At 51.2% G+C, this 27,025-nt stretch overlaps 3 protein-coding genes across 6 annotated transcripts; 2 read left to right on the top strand and 1 right to left on the bottom strand.

Moving 5' to 3' along the window:
- The first annotated feature begins 392 nt into the window (after positions 1 to 392).
- Positions 393 to 3,467, top strand: SDR39U1 (short chain dehydrogenase/reductase family 39U member 1). Its single transcript, XM_082620165.1, is given in 8 exon segments — positions 393 to 456; positions 764 to 870; positions 965 to 1,049; positions 1,052 to 1,095; positions 1,097 to 1,116; positions 1,423 to 1,544; positions 2,312 to 2,455; positions 2,729 to 3,467. Coding segments are annotated over 8 exon segments (951 nt in total). The 5' UTR covers positions 393 to 440; the 3' UTR covers positions 3,142 to 3,467.
- Positions 3,468 to 4,923: 1,456 nt separating this feature from the next.
- On the bottom strand, positions 4,924 to 13,868 carry KHNYN (KH and NYN domain containing). 4 transcript variants are annotated; one of them, XM_082620162.1, is made up of 8 exons: positions 13,468 to 13,868; positions 12,593 to 12,813; positions 10,658 to 11,778; positions 10,372 to 10,502; positions 10,189 to 10,285; positions 7,220 to 7,327; positions 6,910 to 7,011; positions 4,924 to 6,370 (listed from the first exon to the last, which is right to left on the bottom strand). In XM_082620162.1, exons 2-8 carry the CDS (start codon positions 12,791 to 12,793, stop codon positions 6,118 to 6,120), a joined length of 2,013 nt encoding a protein of 670 aa, XP_082476288.1. In that variant the 5' UTR covers positions 12,794 to 12,813; positions 13,468 to 13,868; the 3' UTR covers positions 4,924 to 6,117. The 4 variants fall into 4 exon arrangements, 3 of the variants coding, with proteins under 3 accessions (XP_082476288.1, XP_082476289.1, XP_082476290.1); XR_014293982.1 differs by lacking the exons at positions 4,924 to 6,370; positions 13,468 to 13,868 and adding an exon at positions 13,225 to 13,458 and having other exon boundaries at positions 6,930 to 7,011; positions 7,146 to 7,327; XM_082620163.1 differs by lacking the exons at positions 4,924 to 6,370; positions 6,910 to 7,011; positions 13,468 to 13,868 and adding exons at positions 8,430 to 8,529; positions 13,225 to 13,458.
- Positions 13,869 to 14,172: 304 nt separating this feature from the next.
- On the top strand, positions 14,173 to 19,691 carry CBLN3 (cerebellin 3 precursor). Its single transcript, XM_082620166.1, has 3 exons — positions 14,173 to 14,924; positions 15,218 to 15,337; positions 15,677 to 19,691. Exons 1-3 carry the CDS (start codon positions 14,625 to 14,627, stop codon positions 15,872 to 15,874), a joined length of 618 nt encoding a protein of 205 aa, XP_082476292.1. The 5' UTR covers positions 14,173 to 14,624; the 3' UTR covers positions 15,875 to 19,691.
- Positions 19,692 to 27,025: the final 7,334 nt, after the last annotated feature.

The raw sequence follows: 27,025 nt of genomic DNA, 5'->3' as shown, positions 1-27,025 counted from the left end.
GGAACAGGGAGAAGAAAAGGTGAACTAATAGGCCGGGTAGAGAGAAATCCATTGTACCTCTGGACGGACTCTCTTGTACTACGTATCCACCAAACTGAAGAGACAGCCATAATTCGGAGGACTGAGCATCTTCGGGCTTTAGGTCAAAGGTTTTTTCTACACTAAAACCTTCCCTCCTCCGCCTCCTCCCCTTCTTTCCCCGCCCGCTCAGTCTATTTCCCCACCCCCCGGCCTCCTTGCCAAGATCCCCGCCTCTCCTTGCAGTGAAATATACAGCCTTCACTACGAATTCTTCCGGGTCGCCAGGCAGGGCCACGCCCAGTCCTGCCCGCCCCACAAGTGGAGGGCGCTTCCCGAAAGACGCATGCGCAGAAAGGGTGCAGTCGTCCTAGAGGAGGTGGACTCTAAATCTTGCGCAGGCGCACTAGGTCCTGGTCGCTATGAGGGTTCTTGTGGGTGAGGGAGGGCAGGAAGCGGGGGGTGGGAGGAGGCCGGTTTATACAAAGAAAACATAGCCAGAAATTGAGGGCTAGAGGCCGTTTCTGAGAGAGGTCACCGTCTCGTGCACAGGCAACCTGGCCTTGGCCTTAGAGCCTTAGAAGCCGAATCTCCCTAAACTCTGTGACCTGTGTCACCTCTGCATCGCGGGGAGGGGGCGAGGAGGGGAGAAGTCTGGCGTCAGATGGGAGGGCACCGGAAGAGGGGGCCACGTGGGGACGGAAGGCGCCCCCGGGAGGATAAACACCTCTCATTTTCTGATCAGGTGGCGGAACGGGCTTCATTGGGACAGCCCTAACCCAGCTGTTGAAGGCCAGGGGCCACAAAGTGACGCTGGTCTCCCGAAAGCCAGGGCCCGGTCGGCTCACGTGGGTATGTCCAAATTCTGGAAGCATGGGGGGTGGGGGGGGCCTAGTTTGGTGGCGCAGGGCGAGGGCTCGCGGGCACTGTGCGCTTTCTCCAACAGGATGAGCTCGCTACGTCGGGGCTGCCCCGCTGCGATGCCGTCGTCAATCTGGCGGGAGAGAACATCCTCAACCCTCTCCGCAGGTCAGCCGGGCCCTGAAGCTGACATCCTTCAGAGCAGAGGGAGGAGAGGGCCGACTCTGAGGAGAACCTGTGAGCTGTGGAGAATGGGACTGCCAGATTGAGAACTCAGCCCATATTCCGGGCTGCTCGTTCCCCCACCCCCACTCCTCCACAGCCACTTGCCCTTCTTCCCGCTCAGCTGGTGGACCTTGCTCCCCACTCAGGTTGCCCAAAGTAGATGTGCCTTTTTCTTCTACAGAAGAGATGGACCATTCCTCTAAGCTGCAATGCAGGGTTTTATTAGAAACGGATATGGATGGGCCCCAGGGAAAGAGAGGAAAGGAAGGGTATGTACATGTATTTAGTGGCATTTTATTTCCCCTGTTTCTCCTGCAGGTGGAATGAAGCCTTCCAAAAAGAGGTTCTCAGCAGCCGCCTGGAGACCACCCAAATGCTGGCTAGAGCCATTGCCAAGGCCCCACAATCCCCCCAGGTCTGGGTCTTAGTCACAGGTGTAGGTATGTCCCACACCACCAGCCCTTAGACTAGCCAGGGAAAGGAGGGAGCACAGTGAGGGGCGGCTCAGGCCCCAGAGTGCTGGTCTTTTCCAAGCGCGGGAACTACCTAGGCCCTCATTCCATGCATATTTCTCCTGACTTTTGTGTACTTTCACTGAGAAATGGGCACCTCAGAGAAAGTGAGGGGAGTGGCACTGCTCCCAGTGCCAGGGAAAGTCCCACCTACTTCCAGGTCCCTTATTTCTTATAGCACAGTTCTTTAGGAACAGAATTCTTGATTCTTGTATTTTACCTTTGGGACCAAATAACAAATATATGTATATATACACACACACAACTAGCCACTATTCTAAGTGATTTGCACATATTACATTTAATCCTTACAAAAAACCTATGCGGTAGATACTATTATTCCCATTTTAAAGATGCAGAAATTCTGCACAGAGAGGTTATGTAATTTGCCTTTAGTCACAGAGTTAATAAATGGTGGAGCTGAGATGAAAACTCAGGCAGTCTGGCACCCAAGCCTTTATTCTTAGCTTCTCACTCTAGCACCTCAGCTTAGCCCCATGACGAAAGATAAGAATGACTCCAGGGCCGGAACAGGTCAGCTCATGGAGAAGATCAAGGGGAAAATATCCATGGCTCTGAGTTCCCATGGGGAGATCCCAAGGGCCAAGGAGGGTGAGGCCAAGGGGAGCCTTGACTGCAAAGGGCCAGACGGGACCAAGGACACGCAGAGCAAACAAGTGCTGTTCCACCGGCAGCTTACTACCAGCCCAGCCTGACTGCCGAGTATGACGAGGACAGCCCAGGAGGGGATTTTGACTTTCTCTCCAACCTTGTAACCAAATGGGAAGCTGCAGCGAGGCTTCCTGGAGATTCTACACGCCAAGTGGTGGTGCGCTCAGGTGAGAACCAGGGCCCTGGGTATCAGACAGGGTTGGAATGTCTTCTCTGGGCTGGGAGGGTGGGGGGATAAGGGGAGCTGGGCTTACAGAGGATGCCTCCACTTCTAGCTAACCTACAGGTGGGAGGGCGGGACATCCCAAAGAGAGCCACACCCCTTGCCTGCCACAGAGCAAAGTCAGCCTGGGGAAAAGGTGAGGAAGGGGAAGCAGGGAGGAGCAGTGGGACTGCCTGGAGGCTGAGGGGCCTTCCTGTACCGTCCTTGCCTGCTCTAGGGGTTGTGCTGGGCCGTGGAGGCGGTGCCATTGGTCACATGCTGCTGCCCTTCCGCCTGGGCCTGGGGGGCCCCATCGGCTCAGGCCACCAGTTCTTCCCCTGGATTCACATCAGAGACTTGGCAGGAATCCTAGCCCACGCCCTTGAAGCAAGCCACGTGCAAGGGGTCCTGAACGGAGTGGCTCCAGCCTCCTCCACTACCAACGCTGAGTTTGCCCAGGCCTTGGGCGCAGCCCTGGGCCGCCCAGCCTTCATCCCTCTCCCCAGCACTGTGGTACAAGCTGTCTTTGGGCGAGAACGTGCCGTCATGCTGCTGGAGGGCCAGAAGGTGGTCCCAAGGCGGACACTGGCTGCTGGCTACCAGTATTCCTTCCCAGAGCTGGGGGCCGCCTTGAAGGAAGTCATATCCTAGGTGGAGGAGGCTCAAGGAAGGGCCTGAGGCCTGTCCCTCAGCAGGGGCTTCCTAATGAGAAACTATGAGCTCAGGTTCTCCTCTGCTTGAAACCTGGAACCATCTCCTCTTTCTCATTGTCCTGTTGCCTCACCTTGTTTAACTGAGAGACTGTCCGCTGTTTGAAGGTTGCAATCTCATCAAGTTGGGACCTTACCCTCTTCAACTGCTCCTAAATAAATTCCCAAGTTTGGTTTCCCTGCATGTCCTGTTCCTGGCCCATTTCTCCTTTTTGCTGTGTAGAGAATGTTCCACGGTTTAGGCAATAAAGATAAATTATCTCACTAGCTTCAGCTCATCTCTTTGGCCTGGGTTCTGAAATTTATTTCAAGGAGTGCCATCCTAGAAGACAATAAAGATAAATTATCTCACTAGCTTCAGCTCATCTCTTTGGCCTGGGTTCTGAAATTTATTTCAAGGAGTGCCATCCTAGAAGACCTTTTACTTTACATGGGGTTTTGAAAGTTATAATGTGCAACATCTCCCTTCTTGGTCCCTCCATTGCCAAAAGAGCTGGCAACAAATTTGAGGCACGAGGTTATGACAGAGGTAGAGGCAAGAATGGTGATCCATTTCCAGTGGGCTGTGTGGTCACCCTGCATACTTGTTTCATGCAGTGCCATTAGGATGCCAGCAGAGGGACGGACAAGGTCCAAGTCCAGGACAGCCTTCAGTCTGTCACGGAACAGCAGTGAGTTGATAAAGCAGTCGCACACTGGCCCCAGTTCATCAGGCTGCAGGACAAAGCTGTGCAAAGCTTAGGACTGTCAAAAGATAAGGGCTTGCCTCTCATCTGACTGGGGCCACTTCAGTCAACCAGGATCCCTAGCACAAAAGGGCAGAAGATACCTCGAGCCCACTGCATTCCCACCAGCATTCAAAGTGAAAGGTACAAGGAACCTATCAAAAGTTACAAACTCAATCCTTTCAGGGAAAAAGAGTCCCAAGTATTCATCAAGGAGCCTCTCCCTTTTTATCAACCCTGGTTTCTGCCACAGTTTGACCAGAAGCAGTTCCCCTAACCCCCAATTCAGGCCATATTAACCAGTCTCCTTTCTTCTGAGGGGACCACGGGTTGTCTTTGAATCACTGTTACCACTCCGACTAGCCTCTCCCAACTCGCCTGCCCCCAGCCCAGCTCAGTGCAGTGTAGTGGTGGACCGCACCAATGGGGAGGGGCGAAGACACTGGGACCCTAGGACCCTCTCCATCATCATTCTGCTCCACATGCTAGTTGCTGATACAAGGATCTGGGGTGATTTCAACTCCCTGTGCCACTCAGGGAACAGAAATCAGCCTAAAAAGAGGGCCATGTCCAGGGACTTGCTGCAGGGCCCAGACAGCACAGAATCCAGGAACACCTGTCTTCTTTATCTGGTTTTGGACTCTAGGAAGTTGACTGGCTCTGTACTGTTCCTGATGGAATGACCGGCCTCAAAGGTAGAAGTAACAGAAAAGCGTATTTGGGGACGCACTAAAGGAAGGACTGACTAGTACTGTCCACGAATGGATGTGCTGCCTCGGAGGTAGTAAATTCCCTGGTACAGGAGGACTTCACGCAGATACAGGACAATGACCTGTAGGAATCAAGGAGGAAAGAGAATGTCCTGAGGAGACAGCAGCTGGTCTGGTGGCCAGTCAAGTATCTTCTGACTCTGATTCTTCAATTTTCGTTTTCCAGATTGGTTCCTCTAGATACAAACTCTATAAACCCTCCCATCCGCATACACGCACACACAGAGCAGAAGTGGGTCTCGCTTTATGCAACATATATGTTCTGTAAAGAAGATGCTAGGGTCAGGTCACATGAACGTTTTCCTCGCAGAACATGGCTTCACTGGTTTGGTGACTGCTCAACGCTCGAGCAAGTGCATTAACCGGGGACTGTGGACTTTCTGACACATTCGTTCAACTGTAAACAAACACCTGAATGCAACAGGAGAGCTGCCATTGATAGGAAGAAACCCTGAGAGTTTTCTGGTAATGCAAACAGTCACCCCTAATTAACCGTTTTGTAAATGTGGATTTGGGGGGGGTTGCCCAAAAGGGACGCAGCCATTATAGGGCACACTATACTGAGGATGCAGTGTTAAAAAGTCTAGGGCACAGGTCCTGGGGACAGAGGACCCTCAGCTCTCTGAAAGTGAGGTTTTGGTTAGGAAGCCTGTGCAACCACAGACAGACACACCTGAGGCTTGGTCCAAGTACCTTTCCTCCAAGGAGCTTTCCTCCACGTTCTCATCTCTCCTCCCAACAGGCTTTTTTACCCCTGACTTGTAGGCGGAAGTAAAGACCAAGATCAATCAAGGTCACAGGCAGGCATAGCTGAGACCAGAAGCCAAGTCTCCCTCTGCCTCTCCACCGGATCCCTGCTGCCCCACTGTGACCCAGACCCCGTAACACTAGTCTTTCCAGGGCCCAGCATTCCCTTTGACGCGCCCAGGAGCCCAGCCAGGCCTGGGACTCGTCCTGTCCTCTGGCCATCAGAGCAGCAGCCGGGAGGAGGAAAGGCTTAGCTTCCTGGCCACCTGTTCTACATTCCCCTCCCACCCACCCTAGCCTCCATCCCCAGCTCATCGTGGAGGAGGGGCTGACAGTCCCCATCTCCGTGACCCACCCTTCCCAGCAGCCCCCATTCCCTACAGAAACCCTGCATAAAGCAAGGTTAAGAAGTTAAGGCTGAGCAGAACCTCCTGAGAGCTGGTTGAGGTCCTGACTCAAGATGAGATCAGGTCACCTTACAGACCTGTCCCCAAATTGCCCCAGGCAAGAGCATTCCCCACACACGAATGCGCTTCCTTGGTGCTTCCCTGACACAAAGCACCAACTCAGGGTGAGACGGGGTCAGGGTCTGAGCAGCAGAGGGACCCTCACAGAATGAGCTGAGCTGGAGGAGGCTGGAGCTGACGGGGTGGCAGTCACTCAGACAGGTGAGGCTCAAAAGTTGAGACTGAGCAGGGCCTCAGAGAGCTGGTTGATGTCCCGGCAGTACGGCTCCCGCTGCAGGATGAAGTCCACCTTGTGATCCTGGCCCCAAAACACCTCCAGCAGTTGGCGCCGGAGCCGCTCGGTCTCCCGCGTCTTCCGGATGCCACCACTGCCTTTTTCCTCTTCTTTTCTCCCCTGCTGCTGATTACCGTGTTCTGTGAAGCCCCTGGCAGAATGCTGCGCCTTAGAAGACCCCTGCGCCCTGGGAAGAAGCAGAGGGAACAGGAAGAACTGATGAGCATCCTCGAGGGAGGTGAGAGCCCAGTGGGCCTCCCTGCTCTCCACTCCCAGTCAACTGCCCTGCCTAGTCTGGGCTCTGGGGAGTGACCCTGAAGTTCCAGAAACCGACCACTGAGGGGCAGTATCAACCCACTTCTGAAGGGAAGATGGCCTGTTCCTTTGGAACCTGGAAGGTGAACCTGCCACTATCTAGTTCTAGGCTAATAAATTAATCACTTTATGTCCAACAGAGGGCATGCTCAATGCAGCTGGCTGTAAGTAAAAGCAAGCACCTTCCAAATAACTCCGTCCAACACACTGATTAGGGAAAACAGGAAACAGGAGTTTCCCTCCCAGCCAGAAGGGTCTGAGCCAGGATTCCTTGGGCCAAGCCCAAGGCAACTTGAACTATTACAGAATAAAGCTGGCCCAGATTGAGGTCATTCTTCCCCCAATTCTCCAGGCCTGCAAGGCCCCTGCAGAGCAAAAGCCAGGGCTGCCTAGGAGAGTCTGAGGCATTACCTGACCGGCTTCTTCAGGAACTCATCCAGTGTAGGGCCATTTCGCCCCAGTGGGTCATCAGGCACCATGAAGAGGTTTCCCACGAAGGTGAAGGGCAGCAGGCTGGATGGGCACAGAGGATGTGTGGTCACAGAGGGGCCTCTGCCCACCTCCCGGACAGCTAAGACCAACACCATCAGAAGCTGCCAGCTACCATCCTTCGCAAAGCAATGTCAGCCCCTTCCCAGAGTCCTCACCCGGTGGCAGAGCAGAGCTGGTTTTAGAGAAAGGTCTGAGTCCGTGCCCTGTGCTCAGGGGAGGGCTCCCTCACCGCTCTCTAATGATTGCCATCCACTTCTCAGACTCCTCTGCCAGGTCCCGGAACTGGTCATTGGAGACAATGATCCCATCGGTCTCTTCAGCCAGCTTCACCATGAACCTGTCACGAAAACCACGGCAGCCATATTGGGATTCTCCAAGGTCCCAACCCCAAAGAGCGTTATCGACTCCCGTGACCCACTTCTGGTGATGGAGTTCTGGCCCCCTCACCTTGATCCAGCCACCAGGTGACTGACTGCATACAGGTGCCACGGGTTAGAAAGGAAACCCATGAAAGATGAGTCCATCGTGGTTCCCCAATAGCATCCCCTCAAGTCACCACAATCCTCCACTCAACACTCTGTGCCTCATTAGTATGAGACAGAAAGATCTGGCTCTGGCTCTATCTTCTTCCACCGTGCCCCCATGAATCAGTCACAGATCCATCATGCTCCTCCTCTGAAAGGCTTTCCACTCTGCTTCCATCTTTTCCAGTCCCACCATTACCATCTGAGCTACCCTGACATTGCAAGCATGGTACTACTGCATAGCCTCCTGATGAGGGGGTCCCCTGCCCCCAGCCACTTACCACCCTCCAGTCTCTCCTGACCTCCCCCAAGAGAACATGCTCTTCCCTACACAAAAGTCTTCCAAACTTGCCCTTTATCTACCAAATATTTCCACACGCCCAGGCCTGGCAGCCAAGGCCGTCTAGAACCCAGCTCCAAGCCACTCTTACGGCCTTATCTCACCCCATACTCCCTGCTGTACTAAGCTCCTGCCAAAATCAATGATCAGATTACACCCTGTTCTTCAAACATGCCCCGTGCTGTCCGACTTCCATGTTTCTCAAACTATCCCCTCCATCTGGAAGGGGCTTCCCCAACCTCACTGATGAACGGAACCACCAGGGGAACTTTAAAAAAATAGATGCCTGGGCCCCACTTTAGTAGTTCTGATTCCACAGGACTGGGGTAGGACTCGTGAGGTGAGTCCTTTTTAACAGGTTTAAGACCTAGAGCTCCAACGCATCCCATGTCCTTGTCAATCAATCAACAAAAACTCTCAAAGCCTTCTCTTCCCACAAAATCCCAGCCAGAAGGGGGATCCCTTTCCTCTCCATTCTGTACTGTTTGGTTTACAGTTTCTTTGGGCTCTCTGAATTCGAGAATCAGGTCTTCCCTGATTCCCTGCATTCCTGCTTCCTTCGGCAGGCCACGCACCTAGTACTAAGCAGGCAGTCAGTATTTGAAAGACAGTGTGGTATAGAGGGGACTAGTAATCAGGATTCGGTGTGACAGGTGTCTGGTTCTGAGTTTCTGTCTGGGAAACAAATTAAGAAGATGACATAAAAATGTATATGGCATCACATAATGTACAAAAGGTATTTTCAAGTTAAGCATATTTTACTATTATCACGTTACATCATATGTTGTTCCGCAGTATTCAGTAGGCCTGTGCTACGTGCCACTGTGTTTTCACTGTAACTAGGCAAAATTCCAAATTCATATTGTGCTGTCTGCCTATCAGGATGTACGCCACTGTACAGACATGTGCCTTCAAAATTTATTACAACTGACTCAACCTTCAGTTTTAACTGTGTCAGTGCTGGCGTGTAAAGAAGATTCCATAGCGCAGATAACCTGTGAAATCTAGACGTAAAACAGAATAGCACTGGGAGAACGTGAACTTTTTGTAGAATACCATTTTCCTGTTAGGGAGTATTTGAAAAAAGTATTTGAAAAAACAAAACATATAATCACTTCAGTTTGGAAACTCGTTTTTAATTTAAAACCGAAATCCTAGAGAATAAAGAACTTGTCACTAGTTTTTTTAAATTGGTTAGTTAGCTTTTAAAATCCACCCATCTCCCACACTGTGTGCACACTGGGGAGGGAATGTGCCCCGTGTTTTTCAGTTAAACCAGCTAGCAGCTTTAAGTTCTCATTTTCCCTTTGCTACTTCATAGCCTTTGCCAAGAAAGTTAACTACTCTGACCCTCCGTCTCCATTTCTGTACAACAGAGGTAAGGCCCTCTGCCACACTTGATTGGATCCATGAAAAACTAAGGAATATCACTGCCCTCCTGCCCAGCACCTTGAGTGAGACAAACACATACCTTAGCTTCTTTTGACATTCACAAGGAGGATGAATGAATGGAAGAAGACCTTCAGACAAAGAGATTAATCCACTAAGAGACTCCACAGTCAATGACTGTGCAACCTGGGACTCAAATCCAGACCTGCAAATTCTAAGACCAGTGATCTTTCACTATCTTTTATTATACCACGTTTTGTACAGTCTTATTATGCATGGAATGCGTTTCTTCATTTATCATTACTTTGAACATTTACTCTGGTTTTTCCAGAAGGTTGGGGAATTCCTCTATGTGTTTGGACATCCAGGTTGTAAGAGGCATTTGTCAGCTATTCATGTCATTGGCTTTCCCATCTTTCCACTAAACCAGTATTTTCTAGACAGTAAGGCACTATATAAATATGAGGCATAGGGCCTCCCTGGTGGCGCAGTGGTTGAGAGTCCGCCTGCCGATGCAGGGGATACGGGTTCGTGCCCCGGTCTGGGAGGATCCCATATGCCGCGGAGCGGCTGGGCCCGTGAGCCATGGCCGCTGGGCCTGCGCATCCGGAGCCTGTGCTCCGCAACGGGAGAGGCCACAACAGTGAGAGGCCCGCATACCGCAAAAAGAAAAAAAAAAAAAAAAAAAAAAAAATGAGGCATCCTTTAGTTTGATGAGTGAAAAGTGAAGGATGAGGGGACAAACAGAGCTGTCCACCATCCATCTCATCCTGCCTGCAGGGCAGGTTTACCTCCCCAATCATAGGGGCACACGGAGAAGAACTGACCCTTGTCCCACGACTCAGGCTTACAGACAGTGTGAAGGGTCAGGAGCTTCTGTCTCTCCCTCAGTCTCCCACTTGGCTCCTTGAATGTCCAGCCTGTGACCGAGAGAGAAGCAAGTACCTGTCGTCATAGGAAGAGATCCTCTTGCCATCCAAGACCCGGGAGGGAGTGAGGGAGAGCAGGCTGAGGGAATACAGCTTGTGCAGGAAGTGACCCTCTAGAGAAAGAGAGGAGCACAATGGGGTTACCCTCAAGGTGGAAGCAGGGCCCATCCCCGGACACAAAAGACCAGTCCCAACTCACCTCTGACCTTGGAGTCCCTACTGAAACGCCACTGAGGCACAAAGACAGTTATGTCGCGGTGGCCACGGTCCCAGAAGTACTGCACAGCAATGGCAATGCCCCGGCTGGAGAAGTAGTGCTGGAGGCCATGCCTGCAGTGGAAAGGGGTCAGCATTCTGCCCCCAGGGGGGCCTGGCAGCCTGGCTGTACTGCCCCCCACTTCGCACATATCCCCTAGGTGAATGCAACTGCCCATCTCGTCATCTCATCCCCCTCCCCAGGACTCTCAGCCCCACCAGGTACTCACACCATGGCCACGTTGCTGCCATCGATGACAATATGGCGGAGGTCTGGCTTGCCCGGCACATTGGCAAGGCACAGGGTGAAAGGGTCCTGGAGGGCCTCCTGGAAACGCTGTGTGCCAGTCACCAAATTACCCCCCCGGGTGCCTCGTTTCCACGGAGACCCCCGACCTCGAGCCGCGACCTGCTGCTTGTCTGCCCTGTCTCCTCTGTCCCCTCGATCTCCGCAGTGCCAAGGGGGTTCAGGCGCTGGTGGGGGGCTGGGCACTCTTGGAGGTGAGGCTTCCCCATTATGGAGCCGCTGCAGGAGGGAGGCTCCCCGGGGCTGGGCTGCCTTCTGACAGGGGCCCTGGGTGCCAGGAGGCTCGCCCTGGACCCAGAACCTTCCTCTTTCCTGAGGCACCCCCTCCTTCCCCAGGGCCTTCCCTTTCAGAGGCACTGCCTGTCCTGCCTCTCTTCCTCCTGACTGTGGCCTGAAGGCCACTTGTCTCTCCCAGGCCTCTTCCCCGGGCCACTCCTTCCACCCCAAATCCATCTCCCTGGGACCACCGTGCTTTGTCCCCTCCTTCTCCATAGCACGTCTCTCTCCCCTTGACTCCTGCCACCCTGCAGGTCCTGTGTCCAGAGACTCCCTGCCGTCACTCAGGGGACTCCTGACTCGCTGGTGCTGAGCACCCAGCAGACCTGGGCTCCCCCACTCCCAGGACGGGAATGCTTGGGGCCCCTGCCCCCTGGATGCCTCTTGCACCAGGCTCAGAAGTTCTTCCTGGACAGCAAGAGGCAGCTGCAGCAGGGCCTCTGTGTGGGCATCCCCCCGGGACTGCAGCAGAGAAGAGAATTCTCTCAGCACTCCAGCACACTGAGAGGCTCCAGGGGATGGCCCCAGCCGAAAGTCCCAGCTCAGCCGCTCCACCAGCTCCTCCACTCGGCTCTGGACCATGACAAAGGCCTCGGTCAGGCCGCTGACCATCAGCGAGCCGGGCGCCCCCGGCACCAGGTGGGCTGATGTGCTCCAAGTCAGGCAATCAAGGAAGAAGCCCTGGGCTCCCAGAAAGATGCAGTGCAGTTTGGGTGGGTAGTGAATTTCATTCTGTAGCTCTGGGCTGCAGAGACCCTTCAGGTACTCCTGGGGGAAAAGGTAGGGAGGGGAGGTAGGAAAAAAAAAAGAGACTGCTGGAATCCTAAGTGGCCCAATAGCTCCTTCGGGGCCGCTGCTCTCCTCTGAGCTCCAGGATGCCTGAGGAGAGCAATGGAGCCCTACAGATCCTGAAAAACGTGGCAGTTAAGAGGGGATCGAGAAACTCACTTCTTTGCCTTTTCAGTTGACAGCCTGTGGCTGAATTTCCATTTAGAACTTGCCTCAACTTAAGCAACTGTTATAATTAGTTGGTTAAAAGGCTGTCTCTTCTCAACATTTATGTGTGTGTATGCGTGTTGTATATTTCCATCCTAACGATCATCATTGATAACTTTTACTGAACTCACGCTTTCCATGCTTTATCTAATTCACAATAAGTTCAGTGAGGTGGATACTGTTATTATTCACATTTTATAGATAAGGAAACAAACTAGGACCACAATGATGGTATTTGGTCTCGCCTTACTGTAAGTCCTGACTAACTCCAAAGGAATCAGTGTGGCCTCCCACCCCTCAGTGAATTCCTTGGTGGGGCCTGCTTGCCCAACCAGATTATCTCTTCTCTCCCAAACAGTACAAACTGATTTGAACTGAGTCACTTATCTCCAAGCCCTGGCAGAATCTGGGTCATCGCAGCAGAAATGAAACCAAAACTCTTGACAAATAGAGTTCGGAAGCTCCTCAAAGCTCAGGGCCAGTGAGACAAGCAAAGAGTGGAGATCCTCCCCAGCCCCTCCTCTCTTCTGCCTCCTCAGGGGAGGGAGTCACTGTTTCCCCGGAAGGGTCAGGGAGAGGCGTTCACCTTGGCTCTGCTGGCGTTCTCCTTGGGGCCCTCCAGCTGCAGCCAGATGTGCGGGTTCTCAGGACAGTCCTTCGGGAGGACGCTCATCCCCACCCTGAAGATGCGCTCCACATGGGGTTGCTGTTCCCGCACCTTGTCCTCGGCCTCCGCAGACACCGCAAAACGGTCAGGGGACGGGGAGCCAGCCCCCCAGGTAGGCATGGCTCCTTGGCCGCCCAGCCCTGGAAGGAGGGAAAGCAGCTCAGAGCCTCCATGTCCCCTCAACCCAAATTTGGTCTCCTGGCCTACACCAGCTATCAACAGGTCGCACCTAGTTACCAAACTGGTAAACCCAAGAGGTAACCAGCACTTCAGTCCATCCTGGGGATAGGGAGGGAATGTCAGATTATCTGGACACAAGGGCCTTCTCTCCGGAGACAAGTCATGGATAAACAAGGCTGTCTCTCTGGGATGGGTGTGTGGCCTTTGGAAAATGACTACAGCCCTGAGCAGGAAGCGGGGGCGGGGCGGTGGGGGGGGGATCCAGCTGGGTCTGGAGGCCAGAAGGAGGGGACAGGTGACGAAAGAGTCCCTCTCCTCCGGGTCTCTGCAATCTCCAGGTCCAAGACGCCCTCTTAAAGATGAATCCTCACCAGGGCTTGAACTGGGCTGTCCTCTGGGTCCCTTGTCAGCCATTTCCAAGGTTCTAGCCACTCCCACCCCTCCCGCTTCCCCCGCCATCTGCTGCACCCCTCGGTCGCGCCACGAGCCCCACGCGGGGCCCAGGGGTCGGACCGGGCCCCGCCCATAGCCGCTGGCGGCTGCCGCCCCCCGACTGCGCTCTGCACTGCGGCCTCTGACTCCCGCGGCCCGGGCGCCGGGGAGAGCGCGCCTACCCGCCTCGCCGCCCGCTGCGGCCTCAGTCCCGCCGGCGCCGCTCGGTGCCCGCCGGCCCCAGCTTCGCCCGCGCCCCCGGCCCAGGGAAGAAGGGCGAGGGGCCCGAATTTGGGCGGGCCTTCCCGATTCCTCACCCAACGGGGACCTCTCTTCCCCACATCACGAACAGTTTTTTGAGTCACTTCCTGGCCGGGGGCGGAGTCAGCCGGGCCCCTCCCGGGGCTGGGCCTGCACCGAGCCCCGGCGCGCGCCCGCCCCCGCCAGCTGCAGGCTGCTCCCCGCCCGCGGCCGGAGCCTCGGCCCGGGCCCAGGCCCCAGCCGGGTCCCTCCCCCGGCCCCGCCCTCAGCCTACTCGTCCCCCCGGCCCCGCCCACTCCCCCGCTCCTGCTCCAAGCTTGCGGGGTCACATCTCCGCGCTCTTCTGAGTTTTCAGTCGCTCCACGCAGTTGTTTCTCAGGAATGAGGAACCACTTCATGGAGAGATGGAGGTGAAGAGCGCCTTAAAGGGACGAATGCAGTCCCTTCGGATGAAGATATAGAAGATCAAGGAAAGAAAGAGACGGGCCCAAGGTCACAGGATAGTGACACTGTTGGGCCAAGCACTTTCCATCAAAACAGTTGCTGGGAAAACACAAGGACACTCCCTTTTCTCCAACGGTGGAAAAGATGCTGCTAAGAGGGCTGCTGACTTGCGACGGGTTTTGAAGAGGGGAGGAGTGAGGGGAGGAGCTGTAGGAGCTGTCTCACACATACGCACACACTCACACACATACAAGAACTCACAGCCTCACACAGACACCCATGTTCTCTGTCGTCCCAGTTCCAGCCTTCAGTGCTCTCGGGAAGGGCTGCCCTGGGGTTCTGGCTGTAGCCCTCCTATATGGCTGCCTCATTTCTCCTCTCCCTCCCAGAGCCCAGCTGCTGTCATTTTGTGCCCTGCCGAGGAGGCAGGAACTGCAGTGACAGCAGGAGTGAGAGGCAGGACAGAGTCGTGGGGCACAGAGAGGGATGGAGAGGGAGATGCCAAGACCAGGTGACCATGAGTCCCAGAGAGAGAGCTGAGAAGCAGGGTGAGGGGTGGTGAGAGCCTGGAGGAGAGGTGCGCAAAGCCAAGCAGCAGACAGAGAAGGCTTGTGGGTCACTGAGCCACTCAGCCATGCTGGGAGCAAAGCGACACTGGCCACCAGGTCCCTCACGCAGCCCCGGGCTGACCTTGGCCCTGACACTTCTGGCCCTGAGGACCGGGTGGGCCCAGGAGGGGACAGAGCCAGTCCTCCTGGAAGGTGAGTGCCTGGTGGTCTGTGAGCCCAGCCGAGCTGCTGCAGGGGGGCCAGGGGGAGCAGCCCTGGGAGAGGCGCCCCCTGGAAGAGTGGCATTCGCTGCAGTCCGAAGCCACCACCACGAGCCAGCAGGGGAGATCGGCAACGGCACCAGTGGAGCCATATACTTCGACCAGGTAATCCCTCTACCCTGCAAAGACCTGCAATCACTGTCCAAACCCACTGTGCTGCTAAGGAAACAGCCCTGCTGTGGCCAGTTGCCCCCAAGCCTTCTGCCCGTCTCCCTTCCCTTCATTCCCACCACACCCTCCTTGCCCTTTCTCACCACTGCTTTTGAATCCGTGCATTCCTCCTGTTTGGTCTACTTGCCACCCCTTCCGTTCCTTACTCACTGCCCCTTCCCCCCAATCCTGGTTTCCCCGAGCCCCAGGCATCCCCAAGCCCCACTCAGTAGGGTCGCTTCTCACAGGTCCTGGTGAATGAGGGCGGTGGCTTTGACCGGGCCTCAGGCTCCTTCGTGGCCCCTGTCCGGGGCGTCTACAGCTTCCGGTTCCATGTGGTGAAGGTGTACAACCGCCAGACTGTCCAGGTGACCTGAACCCTAGGCCCTGTCCCATCCCCAGCTCAGGAGAGGAAGGGAAGGGGGAAATAAGTGGAGCCCAGGGGATCCCCAGGCAGACCTCCATTGGCCTACATCCTGGGGGGCCAGGAGCCAGGTGGGAAAGGGCCCGCCTAGCAGAGACTGTGAAGGAGGCACGGAGTCCAACACTGGCCACCTCTCAGCCCTCCCAGGAGGGTGCTCTGAGCCTCGGGTTCCCAGGTTCCAGAGTGTCCCTCTGGGGCTGCAGAGAAGGAAGGAAGCCCTCAGGGAAGTGGGGTTCCCGGAACAAGGACTGGGGAGAGGTGCTAACTGGGCTCCCCTCCCCAGGTAAGCCTGATGCTGAACACATGGCCTGTCATCTCGGCCTTTGCCAACGACCCAGACGTGACCCGGGAGGCAGCCACCAGCTCTGTGCTACTGCCCCTGGACCCCGGGGACCGAGTATCTCTGCGCCTGCGTCGAGGGAACCTGCTGGGTGGCTGGAAATATTCAAGCTTCTCTGGCTTCCTCATTTTCCCACTCTGAGGACTCAAGCCTTTCAAGGACGGAAATCTAGCCCCTGACCCCAGCCCTCTGCCCTCTCCTGCCCCAGAAGTAGCATCTTCAGGGCAGGAGAGAGATTCCCTCTGGCTGCCTTTATTCCACGTCCTTGCATGGGACCCTGTGCCAAACATCCAAGGTGAAGAGTAGAGCTCTGGTGTCTCGGGACCTGCCCCTCTTAACTTGCCCCTCACAGTTGCCTCTCACTGCATCTCTTTCTGCCTGCAGCCCTAGGATCAGGGCAGGCTTTGGCAGGTAGGGAGGCCTGTGCTACTTTGCAGACTCTGCTCCTCCTGTCCCCCCAACTCCAACCCAGCTTCCTGCTCAGTGCTATTTGGGAACAGATGGTACAGGTGAGCCTGACAGGCCCCTACAGGGGACCAGATGGACCAGCCTCAGCATACCCAGCAGGCTCCTTCCTGTGAGGAGTGCCAGCATGACAGATCTCGGCCAGCACAGTCAGAAGCTGAGCCAGCACTGTGTGGACTAGAGCAGGAGGGAGACTCAGCCAGTAGCAGAACTGTGGGGAGGGCCACAGAGCAGCCCAGAGCCTGTGGCTGGTGCGGCAGGAAGGGGGCATGCACCCAGCCTGAACACAGTATACATTTTTCATGTACCTTGGGGCAGCCAGCAGACGGTGAACCGGGCGTCTATTTGTGGCAGATCCCAGATGGACTCTGGCCCTCATCTCCCCACCCAAGACATGGGTGTGTATGTTTGCTTTGGCCGAGAGTGGGTATACAAAGGTTCCTTTGGCAGCTGGAGGTGGAGGTAGGTCACATGTGGGCAATTGTAGATCTCCAGGCATGGAACACATGACCGTGGCCCCCTCCTAGAACTGCTCCGCCTTTGTAGTCTTAAGTTCAATCACTTCATGCTCTGACCACCACCTCCTTCCTCCCAGCTCTCTCAGGGACCTTCACTGTACCTGTCCCACACTATCCCACAACCTCTCTTCTTTCTCCTGATTTGTGCTGTCTTATCCTCCTCCTTAAAATTCCTTGGATTCCATAATTCATCCTTTCAACCACTCTCCTGCCAGTATTATAAATTCTGTCTCACCTCTCTGTCCCATTGGCCCAGCATGGATGAATCTATCAATAAAGTAATTAGAGAATGATGCTCAGTGAGACCCTATAGGATCACTAAAGAGAGAACACGACATTATAACTGGGTTCAGGGGTTACAGGATACAAGCAGGTATGCTGTAGGGAAAATAAATGTAAAACTGTATGTCAGAGTCAAATAAAAAAGGATTTGGTAGTGCCTGAGTTAAACAGGAAATCCCAATGTGAATTTGTGGTTTTCAAAAGAAATAACTTTTTCAAACTTTGTCACTAAAGCGGCATAGAAACAACATCAGGAAAAAATCTGATATGCATTCTTAGCACCTGAATCTTTGCCTCAAATATTATTTACCTTTAAAAAGACTCAAGGTCCCTTGGAGAATAGCTCCATGTGATAAATAACTCTAGGCCTGGAACCTATTGGTGAAGACAAAAAGCAAAGATACTTTCTTAAATGTAGGGTAGAGCTGAGAAGGCAAAGGAACCAATTTTAATAGGCTTCCACAAATTGACATTCTGTGACAATTTGATAATCAAAAGGAAAATAATATTGTTAATTGGAACAAGGTGAATTTTTAAAATCCACAACTCTGTTGTGATTTTCAAAAAGGAAAAAGTAACTATACAATGTACAAAAATGTAGTTAATATACTGAGTGAAGAAGTATGACTATAATAGGATATTTTTAGTTAATTTTGATAAGTAGAAGAGTATAAGTATAGCAGATATTATATCTATTCATAAGGTGCATTTATTTTTCTTTATCTGCATAAGTAGGGAGGGGTGGATCCAGAGAGCTCTCAGTAATTCCAGAAAAAGTTGGAACTGTACCAAAAATGAAAGAGACTGATTGGCACCATCAGGTCATATGTTACAACTAGGAAGAAAGAAGCTCCAACAGTGTGTTACATGAACATGAATTAGGCAAACATCCAAAAGATAACTGCTCACTGCTCAAACATGATCCTTCATTTCTTGGGAAAGGGGGCCTCTATACTACCCTACTAATTATAATGAGATTACAGTAACAGTAAAACCCAAAATAATAATGGCTTAAACAAGATGGCAGATTATTTCTGTCTCACATAGAAGAATCTGCAAATAAAGAGTGCAGGGTTGGGGCTTCCCTGGTGGCGCAGTGGTTGAGAGTCCGCCTGCCGATGCAGGGGACACGGGTTCGTGTCCCGGTCCAGGAAGATCCCACATGCCGCGAAGCAGCTGGGCCCGTGAGCCATGGCCGCTGAGCCTGCGCGTCAGGAGCCTGTGCTCCGCAACGGGAGAGGCCACAGCAGTGAGAGGCCCGCATACCACAAAAAAAAAAAAAAAAAGAGTGCAGGGTTGGATGGCAGTTTTATGATCACCACAACCCAGTTTTCTTTCTTGCTGTTCTACCACCTTTAGCATATCACCTCCTGACCCAAGATAGCTCCTTGACCTCCAGCCATTACTTCACCCTTACAGTCCCAGGAAGGAGGAAGGAAGGGCACACCCATTTCCTTTTAAAGAAGCTTTCTGAGAGGTACCTCCGACAGTTCTGTTTTCATCTCATTGGCTAGAATTTAGTCTAGCCACACCAGGCAAGGGAGAGAGGCTAGGAAATAGAGTCTTTATTCCAGGCAGCTATGCCCAGCTAAAAGGCAGGAGTTATAAGGAAGAAGAGGAGATTGGATATTGGGGAAAACAACAATATTGGGGATATTGGGGAAGTTTGTAAAAATGCAAATGAGCTAGATAAATTTGTAAATAATGTCAGTAAAGTTATTGTATTAGTTTTCTATTGCTGTGTAGTAATTACCACAAAGTAGTGTCTTAACGCAACTTTGACCTATTTATTATCTCACAGTTTCTGTGGGTCAGAAGTCCAGCAGAGCATGACTGGATTCTCTGCTCAGGGTTTCATTAGGTCAAAAGAAAGGTGTAGGCAGGGCTGCCTTCCTTACTGAAGTAGAAGAATCCACTCCCAAGCTCATTCAGAATTCAGTTCCTTATGGTTGTAGGATTGAGGTTCCTTGCCATCAATCTCTGGGCCAAAAACATCAGGCCAAGTCCTTCTCACAGTTTGAACCTCTCTGACCTACCCTTCTGTCATGTCTCTGGCTTTAAAAATTCTCTGATTTTAAGGGTTCTTGTAATTAGATTGGGCCCACACAGATAATCCAGGATAAGCTCTCTATTTTAGGGCCCATAACTTTAATTACATAGAAAACGTCCCTTTACCGTTAAACATAAGAGGTTTGGGCATGGACATCTCTGGGACATCTGCATATCATAGTCATTAAACTTAAAGATGACATCGTTTAAAGAAAAGGCATCCAGTTACAATACACTAATTCATGGGAAAAGTGTGGACTTGAAAAGTTCCAGTGATATATAAGATAAGCACTGGCTCAGATTTTCATCATCTTAGAAGGTAAAGTATTTCCCAGGTCCCAACCAAGAATTCATTGATTAATAATTCAAAACTTCATCTGCACAGAGATTATATTCTTCTTTTGGATATCCAAATTCAAAAATTGGTCTGAACTCAGATAGTGTCCTTCTGTTGGGTCTACAAACCCATTTTTATAATGAGTATAAGAGTAGGTGTAAAAAACTTTATAATCCTTGTAAGATGTGTGTGCTTTACCAAAATGCTTGATGCTTTTAGGGAAGCTGACATATTATACTGATGATTTGATTGAAATGTATAGGAAGATTTAAGTTTGCAATCAATGTTTAAATAATTTGATTTGTAAAGTGTGTAGATTTTGACTTGGTTGTATAAATAGTGTTTAAAATGTTGAGACAATTTTTGCTTAAGTAGGTTTATGAAGTAAATAAATTAAACAATAAATAAAGCACAGACGGTGGCTAGTGTTCCTCTCCAGGCACAAAAATCTCGTAGGACTCTAAGGACCCTAAGAATAGAATCCAACTGTCTGCCTTCCCTACACCCACGCCCTGGCAGCTGATTGCTACGGAGAAAAGTCCTGCTGAAGGATATGCTGTGTATCTAAATCCATGGTCTCCAGCCACCCCCGGAGCAATTCTCCAAGCAATTCTTCTGTGGTTTCCTTTGCCAGCTTCTTTCCTCATCTTCCCCCAAATCCAACTGAAGACTTCTGTTCTCTCCTTAAAACTTTTACTCCTCCAACTGCCCCCACTGCCAGCAGCAGACTCTTCACCTTCTACTTCACTGAGAAAGCAGAAACCCCAGGAGGAACCCTTCCCACCAGCGCATCCGAAAACTCACCTTCCTCCTCATCTTTCCTTCCTATCTGGCTCAGTAGAAGTCGTGTCCTTCTTTCTGTCATGGCAGCTATCTTCATCCACCAGTCATGGATTCCATTTCCTGCAAACATACTCTTTTCTTTTCCTCTCCTCCCTCCTGTATGTTCAATGTCTCCCTCCCTACTCACTCCTTCTGTTAAGCAGTTAAATAGACTCAAGTCTCTTAAGTCTAAAACAGAAAAAAGATGGATATGGAAACAGTGGTAGATATATCGTTACCCTCAGCTTTATATGCTAGTTAGCGTCACCTCTCCTCCCATTTAGAGCCAAATATCTATGCTTACCAGTTGCTCACCCCTTAAGTCAACTGCAGCCTCTGCTACTCCACCTCAACTGCCCTCAGCTAGTCACTCACAACTTCTTCGTCACTAATGTCACTATCATCTAGTCCTCTGTCACTCAGGCTCTCCCTAACATTTGACCCTGTTGGCCACACCCTCCGTCTAGAAGCGCTCCCTGCCCCCATTTCCCTGACTGTGCATGCTCTGGGCTCTGCTTCCACCTGTCTGCTGAGGCCACTTTCTTTTTCAGCCTCCGGTACCACTGCCATCTCCTAAATGTCAGTTTCCCTCAAGGTTCTGCCCTAGGATTCCTTTCATCCTGACACTCTCTCAAAAGCCTGAATCTCCAGCCATATGCTGACAACTTCCACATTTTTTATCTCTATCCAGGACCTCCCTCCCAAATGTCAGACTCCTACTTTGCCTAGCCCACCTTAAAGTCAACCTGCTAAAATTAGAGTCTTTCCTCCCAAAATCTGTTTTCTTCCTTATTCTCTGTGTCTAAAAATGGAACATCCCTGTTGCCCTAACCAAACACCAGCCATGATCCTCGATTCCTCCCTCTCCCATAACCCCCATAAATCAGTTCCATCCATTGTTTTCCATCCATCTGGCTACCAGTATCTCAGAGTTCTACGAAAGCTTCCTAATTGGCCCCTTGGCCTCCAGTTTTGCTTCTCTGAGTCCATTCTCCACACGGGGGTTGCCAGAGTGGCAATTTCACTGCCTAAAGCCCTTCAGGGTACTGTGGGGAAGGGAGAGGGTCTAGGATTAAATCCATATTGCTTAACATGCTTTTTTTTTTAGGCCCTTTGCAATCCAGCTGCGGCCATCTCCCCTGATTCATTTTTCACCATCTATGGGAATGTGAAAACTTACAGAATAGCACTATTTATTAGCTGAGGGAAAATGGCACCCCCTTGTGTGTTGCGGGACCCATAGCTTGTGTATTAAATTAAGGATATGCAGATTATGATCTGCTGAATGCGGAAGCACAGGCCGCCACATGGGGTCAGGAGGTAGCTCCCCCGGTTCCCCATCTGGGGAAGTAAAAACCCTGTAGTCGTTTTGATTGAAGGTGTAGTACACTCACAAAAGGAAGTAAAGTTTAAAGATTTATTACTTACAGACCCCAGAAACCAGGAGGGGGGAAAGGGAAGCAGCAAGCCAGGAGCAGGGCAGTCCTCTGTCCCAGTTCACATGGGAGCAGGATAGCAAGAACCTATTATGTGTAAGGTAGTTGGGGTGCAGGTCACTAACTTTACCCGGACTCAACTATAAGTGGTCATTTCAAAAGGCGCCCCAGGAAAAGCAAGCGGGAATTTGGGGCAGGAGTCCTAAACTCAGGTCCTTATCTAAATGTCCACACTCTGGGTGTGAGCAGGGTCGTTATACTGTAAAATGCCTAAGCGGCAACTCAAAATCGAGATTTTCTCATTATAGCTCAGAAAGCGAGGGCATGGCATTCGCGTCAAAATTTATCAGGGCTAACAGAATTGTTCTTGGACCCAACTGAGGTAAACCAGGCTCTGTTCTAGTTTGTAAATCATCTTAATTTGGACCAAACTGAAATGGAGAAATCTTAATATACAGTATACTAATGTACATTAATATCATACATTAATAAAGGATAGAGAGGCCATAGACTAGTGGGGAGAAAGTAACTCTAGCAACAAAGTAAATATGCTTGCATGAGAAGCAGTGAGCATAGTGGTGAAGGTGGTGGGCACTGGAGCCTCTCACTTAGTAGCTGCAAATGACCTTTGGCAAATAACTCAAACTCCCCTTGCCTCATTTTCTTCCTCTAGACAATGAAGAGAAACATGGCATATAACCCACAGCGTTGGAAAGCACAGAGCAAGTATCCACTATATGTAAGTTACTGTTACCATATGAATTAGGAAACAAGTTAAAACTGGTACATGTCCCAGGGATTCTTGGACAATCTTTAAAAAGTAGGTAGGCCTTTAATCCATTTGGAGTTTATTTTTGTGTATGGTGCTAGGGAGTGTTCTAATTTCATTCTTTTACATGCAGCTATCCAGTTTTCCCAGCACCACTATTGAAGAGGCTGTCTTTTCTCCACTTATTTATCAAAGATAAAGTGACCATATGTGCATGGGTTTACCTCTGGGCTTTCTATCCTGTTCCATTGATCTATATTTCTGTTTCTGTGTCAGTACCATACTGTCTTGATTACTGTAGCTTGGTAGTATAGTCTGAAGTCCAGGAGCCTGATTCCACCAGCTCCATTTTTCTTTCTCAAGATTGCTTTGGCTATTCGGGGTCTTTCGTGTTTCCATACAAATTGTACAATTTTTTGTTCTAGTTCTGTGAAAAATGCCATTGGTAGTTTGATAGGGATTGCATTTAATCTGTGGATTGCATTTAATCTGTAGATTGCTTTGGGTAGTATAGTCATTTTCACAATGTTGATTCTTCCAACCCAAGAACATGGTATATCTCTCCATCTGTTTGTATCACCTCTAACTTGAGGTCACGGGGAGGGGGAAGGGTAAGCTGGGACGAAGTGAGAGAGTAACATGAACATATATACACTACCAAATGTAAAATAGATAGCTAGTGGGAAGCAGCTGCATAACACAGGGAGATCAACCCAGTGTTTTGCAACCACTTACAGTGGTGGGATAGGGAGGGTGGGAGGGAGACACAAGAGGGAGGGGATATGGGGATATATATATGCATGTAGCTGATTCACTTTGTTATACAGCAGTAACTAACATAACACTGCAAAGCAATTGTACTCCAATAAAGATGTTAAAAAAAAAAAGTGAGTAGGATTTTTGTTTTGTTTTATAGTAGCCATTTACCTGTTATAATGCTGCTTTCTTTCAGGTGTGTTCACTTCTATCCAGAAACACAAGGACATCATAAACGGTCCCTAGGAAAACATGGTATAGCAAAGCTTAGGGGGTCCCCATCTCACCAGATAGTTAATGTACTTTTAAAAAATTTTTTTATTTGAGTATAGTTGATTTACAATATTGTGTTAGAGTTTATGTACTTTTTAACATGAGAATGAGATACACTGCAGGACGTTCTTTATATAATATTTTTGCTTATGTCTGGGACTGTCTGCCTACTGGTGACTTTGTAATTTCTCTGTTAGAGACTTGGGAAGCTCACCTGCCAGTGCCCCAAAGGAGAAGGGGAAATCGTGATGGTATAAAGGAGAGAAGCAGTGACTAGTAGGCTGCACTGCCCATGGTGCTCAACTGTGGACACATCTTTATTCGCTCCGCTAAAAATATGTCACCAACAGAGGGCTCAGAAGCCAATGTGGATAAATTCTAAGTATTGCTTAAAGTTCTCTTGAGTAGAAAGTAGAGGTTTTGCTAAGCCACCTTCCTGATCAATCTTTCACTTAGGAGTTCCAAACCTTTCACTTGCTGCCCTGTCCTAAGAGCATGTGCATTATTTTCAGTGAAGGGGGTCAGGAAGACAAGACCTCGCTGGATTGCATGCGAGCCGAGGCTTCAGATCCCTGTGCTGTGGGCTCCTATGCAGTGTTCCTTCCCTTACCACCCTGCACTGTATTTGCTTGTTGAATTGCCTCCCTTACCTAACGGTGGGCACCAGAGGGGCACCATGCCATTCCCATCACCTGCCATCCACTCCACACTAGACAGGGCCTGGCACACAGTAGGTGCTCTATAAATACTAAGTGACCGTGTGCACGTGAGCCAGGGAGTTCTCAGGAAGGACAGTTCCTTCCTGCCACTCCATCCCCCTGCCAGTGCTGAACAGGCATTCCGTCAGGTGAGAAAACAGCAAGAAGCAGACACCCGAAGTCTGGAAGCTTGGCCAGGGTTAGGAAGGTTTCTGAGCCTAGGGGGCAATAACAGCAAGCACTCCAGGGGCAGGAAGAAAAGAAACGTTAGCTAACCCCATAGACTGGGTGGCTTAAACAACAGAAACTTAGTTCCGGAGGCTGGGCATTCAAGATCAAGGTGCCAGGGGGCTTCCCTGGTGGAGCAGTGGTTGAGAGTCCGCCTGCCGATGCAGGGGACACGGGCTCGTGCCCTGGTCCGGGAAGATCCCACATGCCGCGGAGCAGCTAGGCCCGTGAGCCATGGCCATTGAGCCTGTGCTCTGCAACGGGAGAGGCCACAGCGGTGAGAGGCCTGCGTGCTGCAAAAAAAAAAAAAAAAAAAAAAAAAAAACAAGAAAAATAAAAAGATCAAGGCGCCAGCAAATCAAGTGTCTGGTAAGAGCCCACTTCCTCACTTGCAGATGGCCATCTTCTCATTGTACCCTCAAGTGGTGGAGAGGCAGCTCTAGTTTCTTTCTCTTATAAGGACACTAATCTCATCTTGGGTGCTCCACCCTCATGACCTCATCTAAACCTAATTAACCCCCCCAAAGCCCCACCTCCTAATACCATCCCACTAGGGGGTAGGGTTTCAACATATGAATTTGGAAGGACACAAACAGGCAGTCCATCACAGTGATGAAGGCTTACTCCATATCCGGCACCACAGTAGCCTCTTGGCACGATTATTTCATAAGATCCTTGCCCCATCCATAATTTAGGAATTGTTACCCTGCACCTGATAGGTGGGGAGACCAAGGCCCCAGGAAAAGGCTTCATAGGTAGCAGCCATGGATTCAGTATTCAAACCTAGTTCTAATGTGTTTCCGATACAGCCAAGCTGGTCCAGCACTGATGCCATTCTTACACCAGCCTTCATTCATCTTCATTCCCACCCTGCCCACTTCTAAGACATGAACGGGAAAGAGCACTAGCATGGAAGCCCTCAGCCTGGGCTCTCCTCACAGCCCTGCCATGAACCAGCAGGGGGAGAGAGGTTGAGCTGTATCCCTACCTGGGCGCTGGTCTCCTCGGTAAAATAAGAGCTCAGGTCAGATGTACTTGGAAAGTTACTATCCAGACTGTCAAATATGAAAGTCTGCCTGGAAAACATGAAGCACCCATGCCCCACAACTGCCTCCCACCCTCCTCATAATTGAGGCTAAAGCTAAAAGAAAAAAAATTTTTTTAAACTGGACATTAGCTCCATTTTGATCCATTTATTGACAAATCAAATGGGGGAAAAAAGGTCACCAAAAGGGGTATAAGGTCATAAATGTGGTTAACGGGGAATGGATACAGCACTGAGGAGGGAGAATGAGGGTGAACAGACCATCAGAGGGAGGAGGGGGAAAGAGGTATCTGCTAAAAACCCCACGGCTCACCTTTCAATTTGTCAGCTGTCACCCAATCATTCTTTCCTGGACAGAATTAACAGCTAGAAATGGTTTGAGGGCAACACCTAAGTAGTTTGTCTACAAGATCTGGGAGATGAGGAGCTGGAGGGAAGATGGGTAGAAGATTTTGAGACCTTCTCTCACTTGAACCCCATCTGTGGTGAACAGAGAATCAGGAAGCTTAATCCTGGTCCCAGCTCAGCCACCAACTATCTCTGTGACTTCGGGCAAGTCACTTCCCCTCTCTGGGCTTCTTTCCTTGGCTGTAAAACAAGCTAATTGGACTCAGTGAAAGGCTCTACTCTGGCTCTAGCAATGTCAAGCGTTTTCGCAACTGGAGCTAGGCCAGGAGACTGGCTCAGTTTTGGAGAAATAAAACTACTTAGAGGCCCAGCCAGACTGACCCAGTGCTGGTCTCCACCTGGATCCCCCCTCTGTCAGCGGCAGCAGCCATTCGGAGGGAGAGTGAAGGCACACATACCTGTGAGAAACGCACTCTTGCAGTGAGTGATCTTTGCAGAGCGGCTCTGGGGGAGGCCGGGATTCTCTCTACCCAGAAGGCAGGGTCCAGGGGACTAGGGTGGGGTCTGGGGAATCCAAACAGAGCAGTCGTACACTATGTAGGGTCTGGGGATGCAGGGTACAGTGGCAGTGAGAGGAGCGGGCTGCGGGCTGCAGGGTGGGATTGGGAGGTAGAGTCACGCCAGCACCTCACCGTGTGCCAGACCGCTCATTTCAGTCACCCTCCCCCTGAAGCCGAGGCCTGGGCCCCCTGGTCTAGTCGAAGCAGCTCTTCAGGTAGAGATGCCACACTTGGCATCGAGATCCTTGACTCCTGTGGGCTCGATATCATCGAAGCCAGGGTCAGGGAGCATCTCCATTGGCTGGAGTCAAATGAGGTAGGCTGACTCCATCTCCCCCTTGCCCTTCCCATGCTGACGGGCAGGATACCTACAGGATGGCTGGCCGGCCGTCCTCCCACCCCAGTTCCGAGCCTCGAGGCCCAGGACTGCCAGCCTTTGCTTGACAGCTGGGCAGGCCTAGCCTGGCCTGAGAAAGCGAACCATGAGATAACGGACGGGCTGCCTCTCCACAGCCCGCATGGATTTGGGTCAGCTGTGACAGATTCAAGGGCAAAGGGTCCCCAGTCAGGGATGACAATCGGGGGGGGAGCCCACAATCGAGGTTTCTGTTTGAGAGGGGAATGTGGTTTTGATTCTGAGGTCCAGAGCCACACTGTTTCATGGTAAAGACAGCCAGAAATAAGATTCTGGGCTACGCATGTATAT

The sequence above is a fragment of the Mesoplodon mirus genome, assembly GCF_964341445.2.
Source record: "Mesoplodon mirus genome assembly, chromosome: 4".
NCBI classification, from domain to species: Eukaryota; Metazoa; Chordata; class Mammalia; order Artiodactyla; family Ziphiidae; genus Mesoplodon; species Mesoplodon mirus.
Note: the sequence above shows the minus strand (reverse complement) of the source record. Positions and strands in the feature narration are given on the sequence as shown.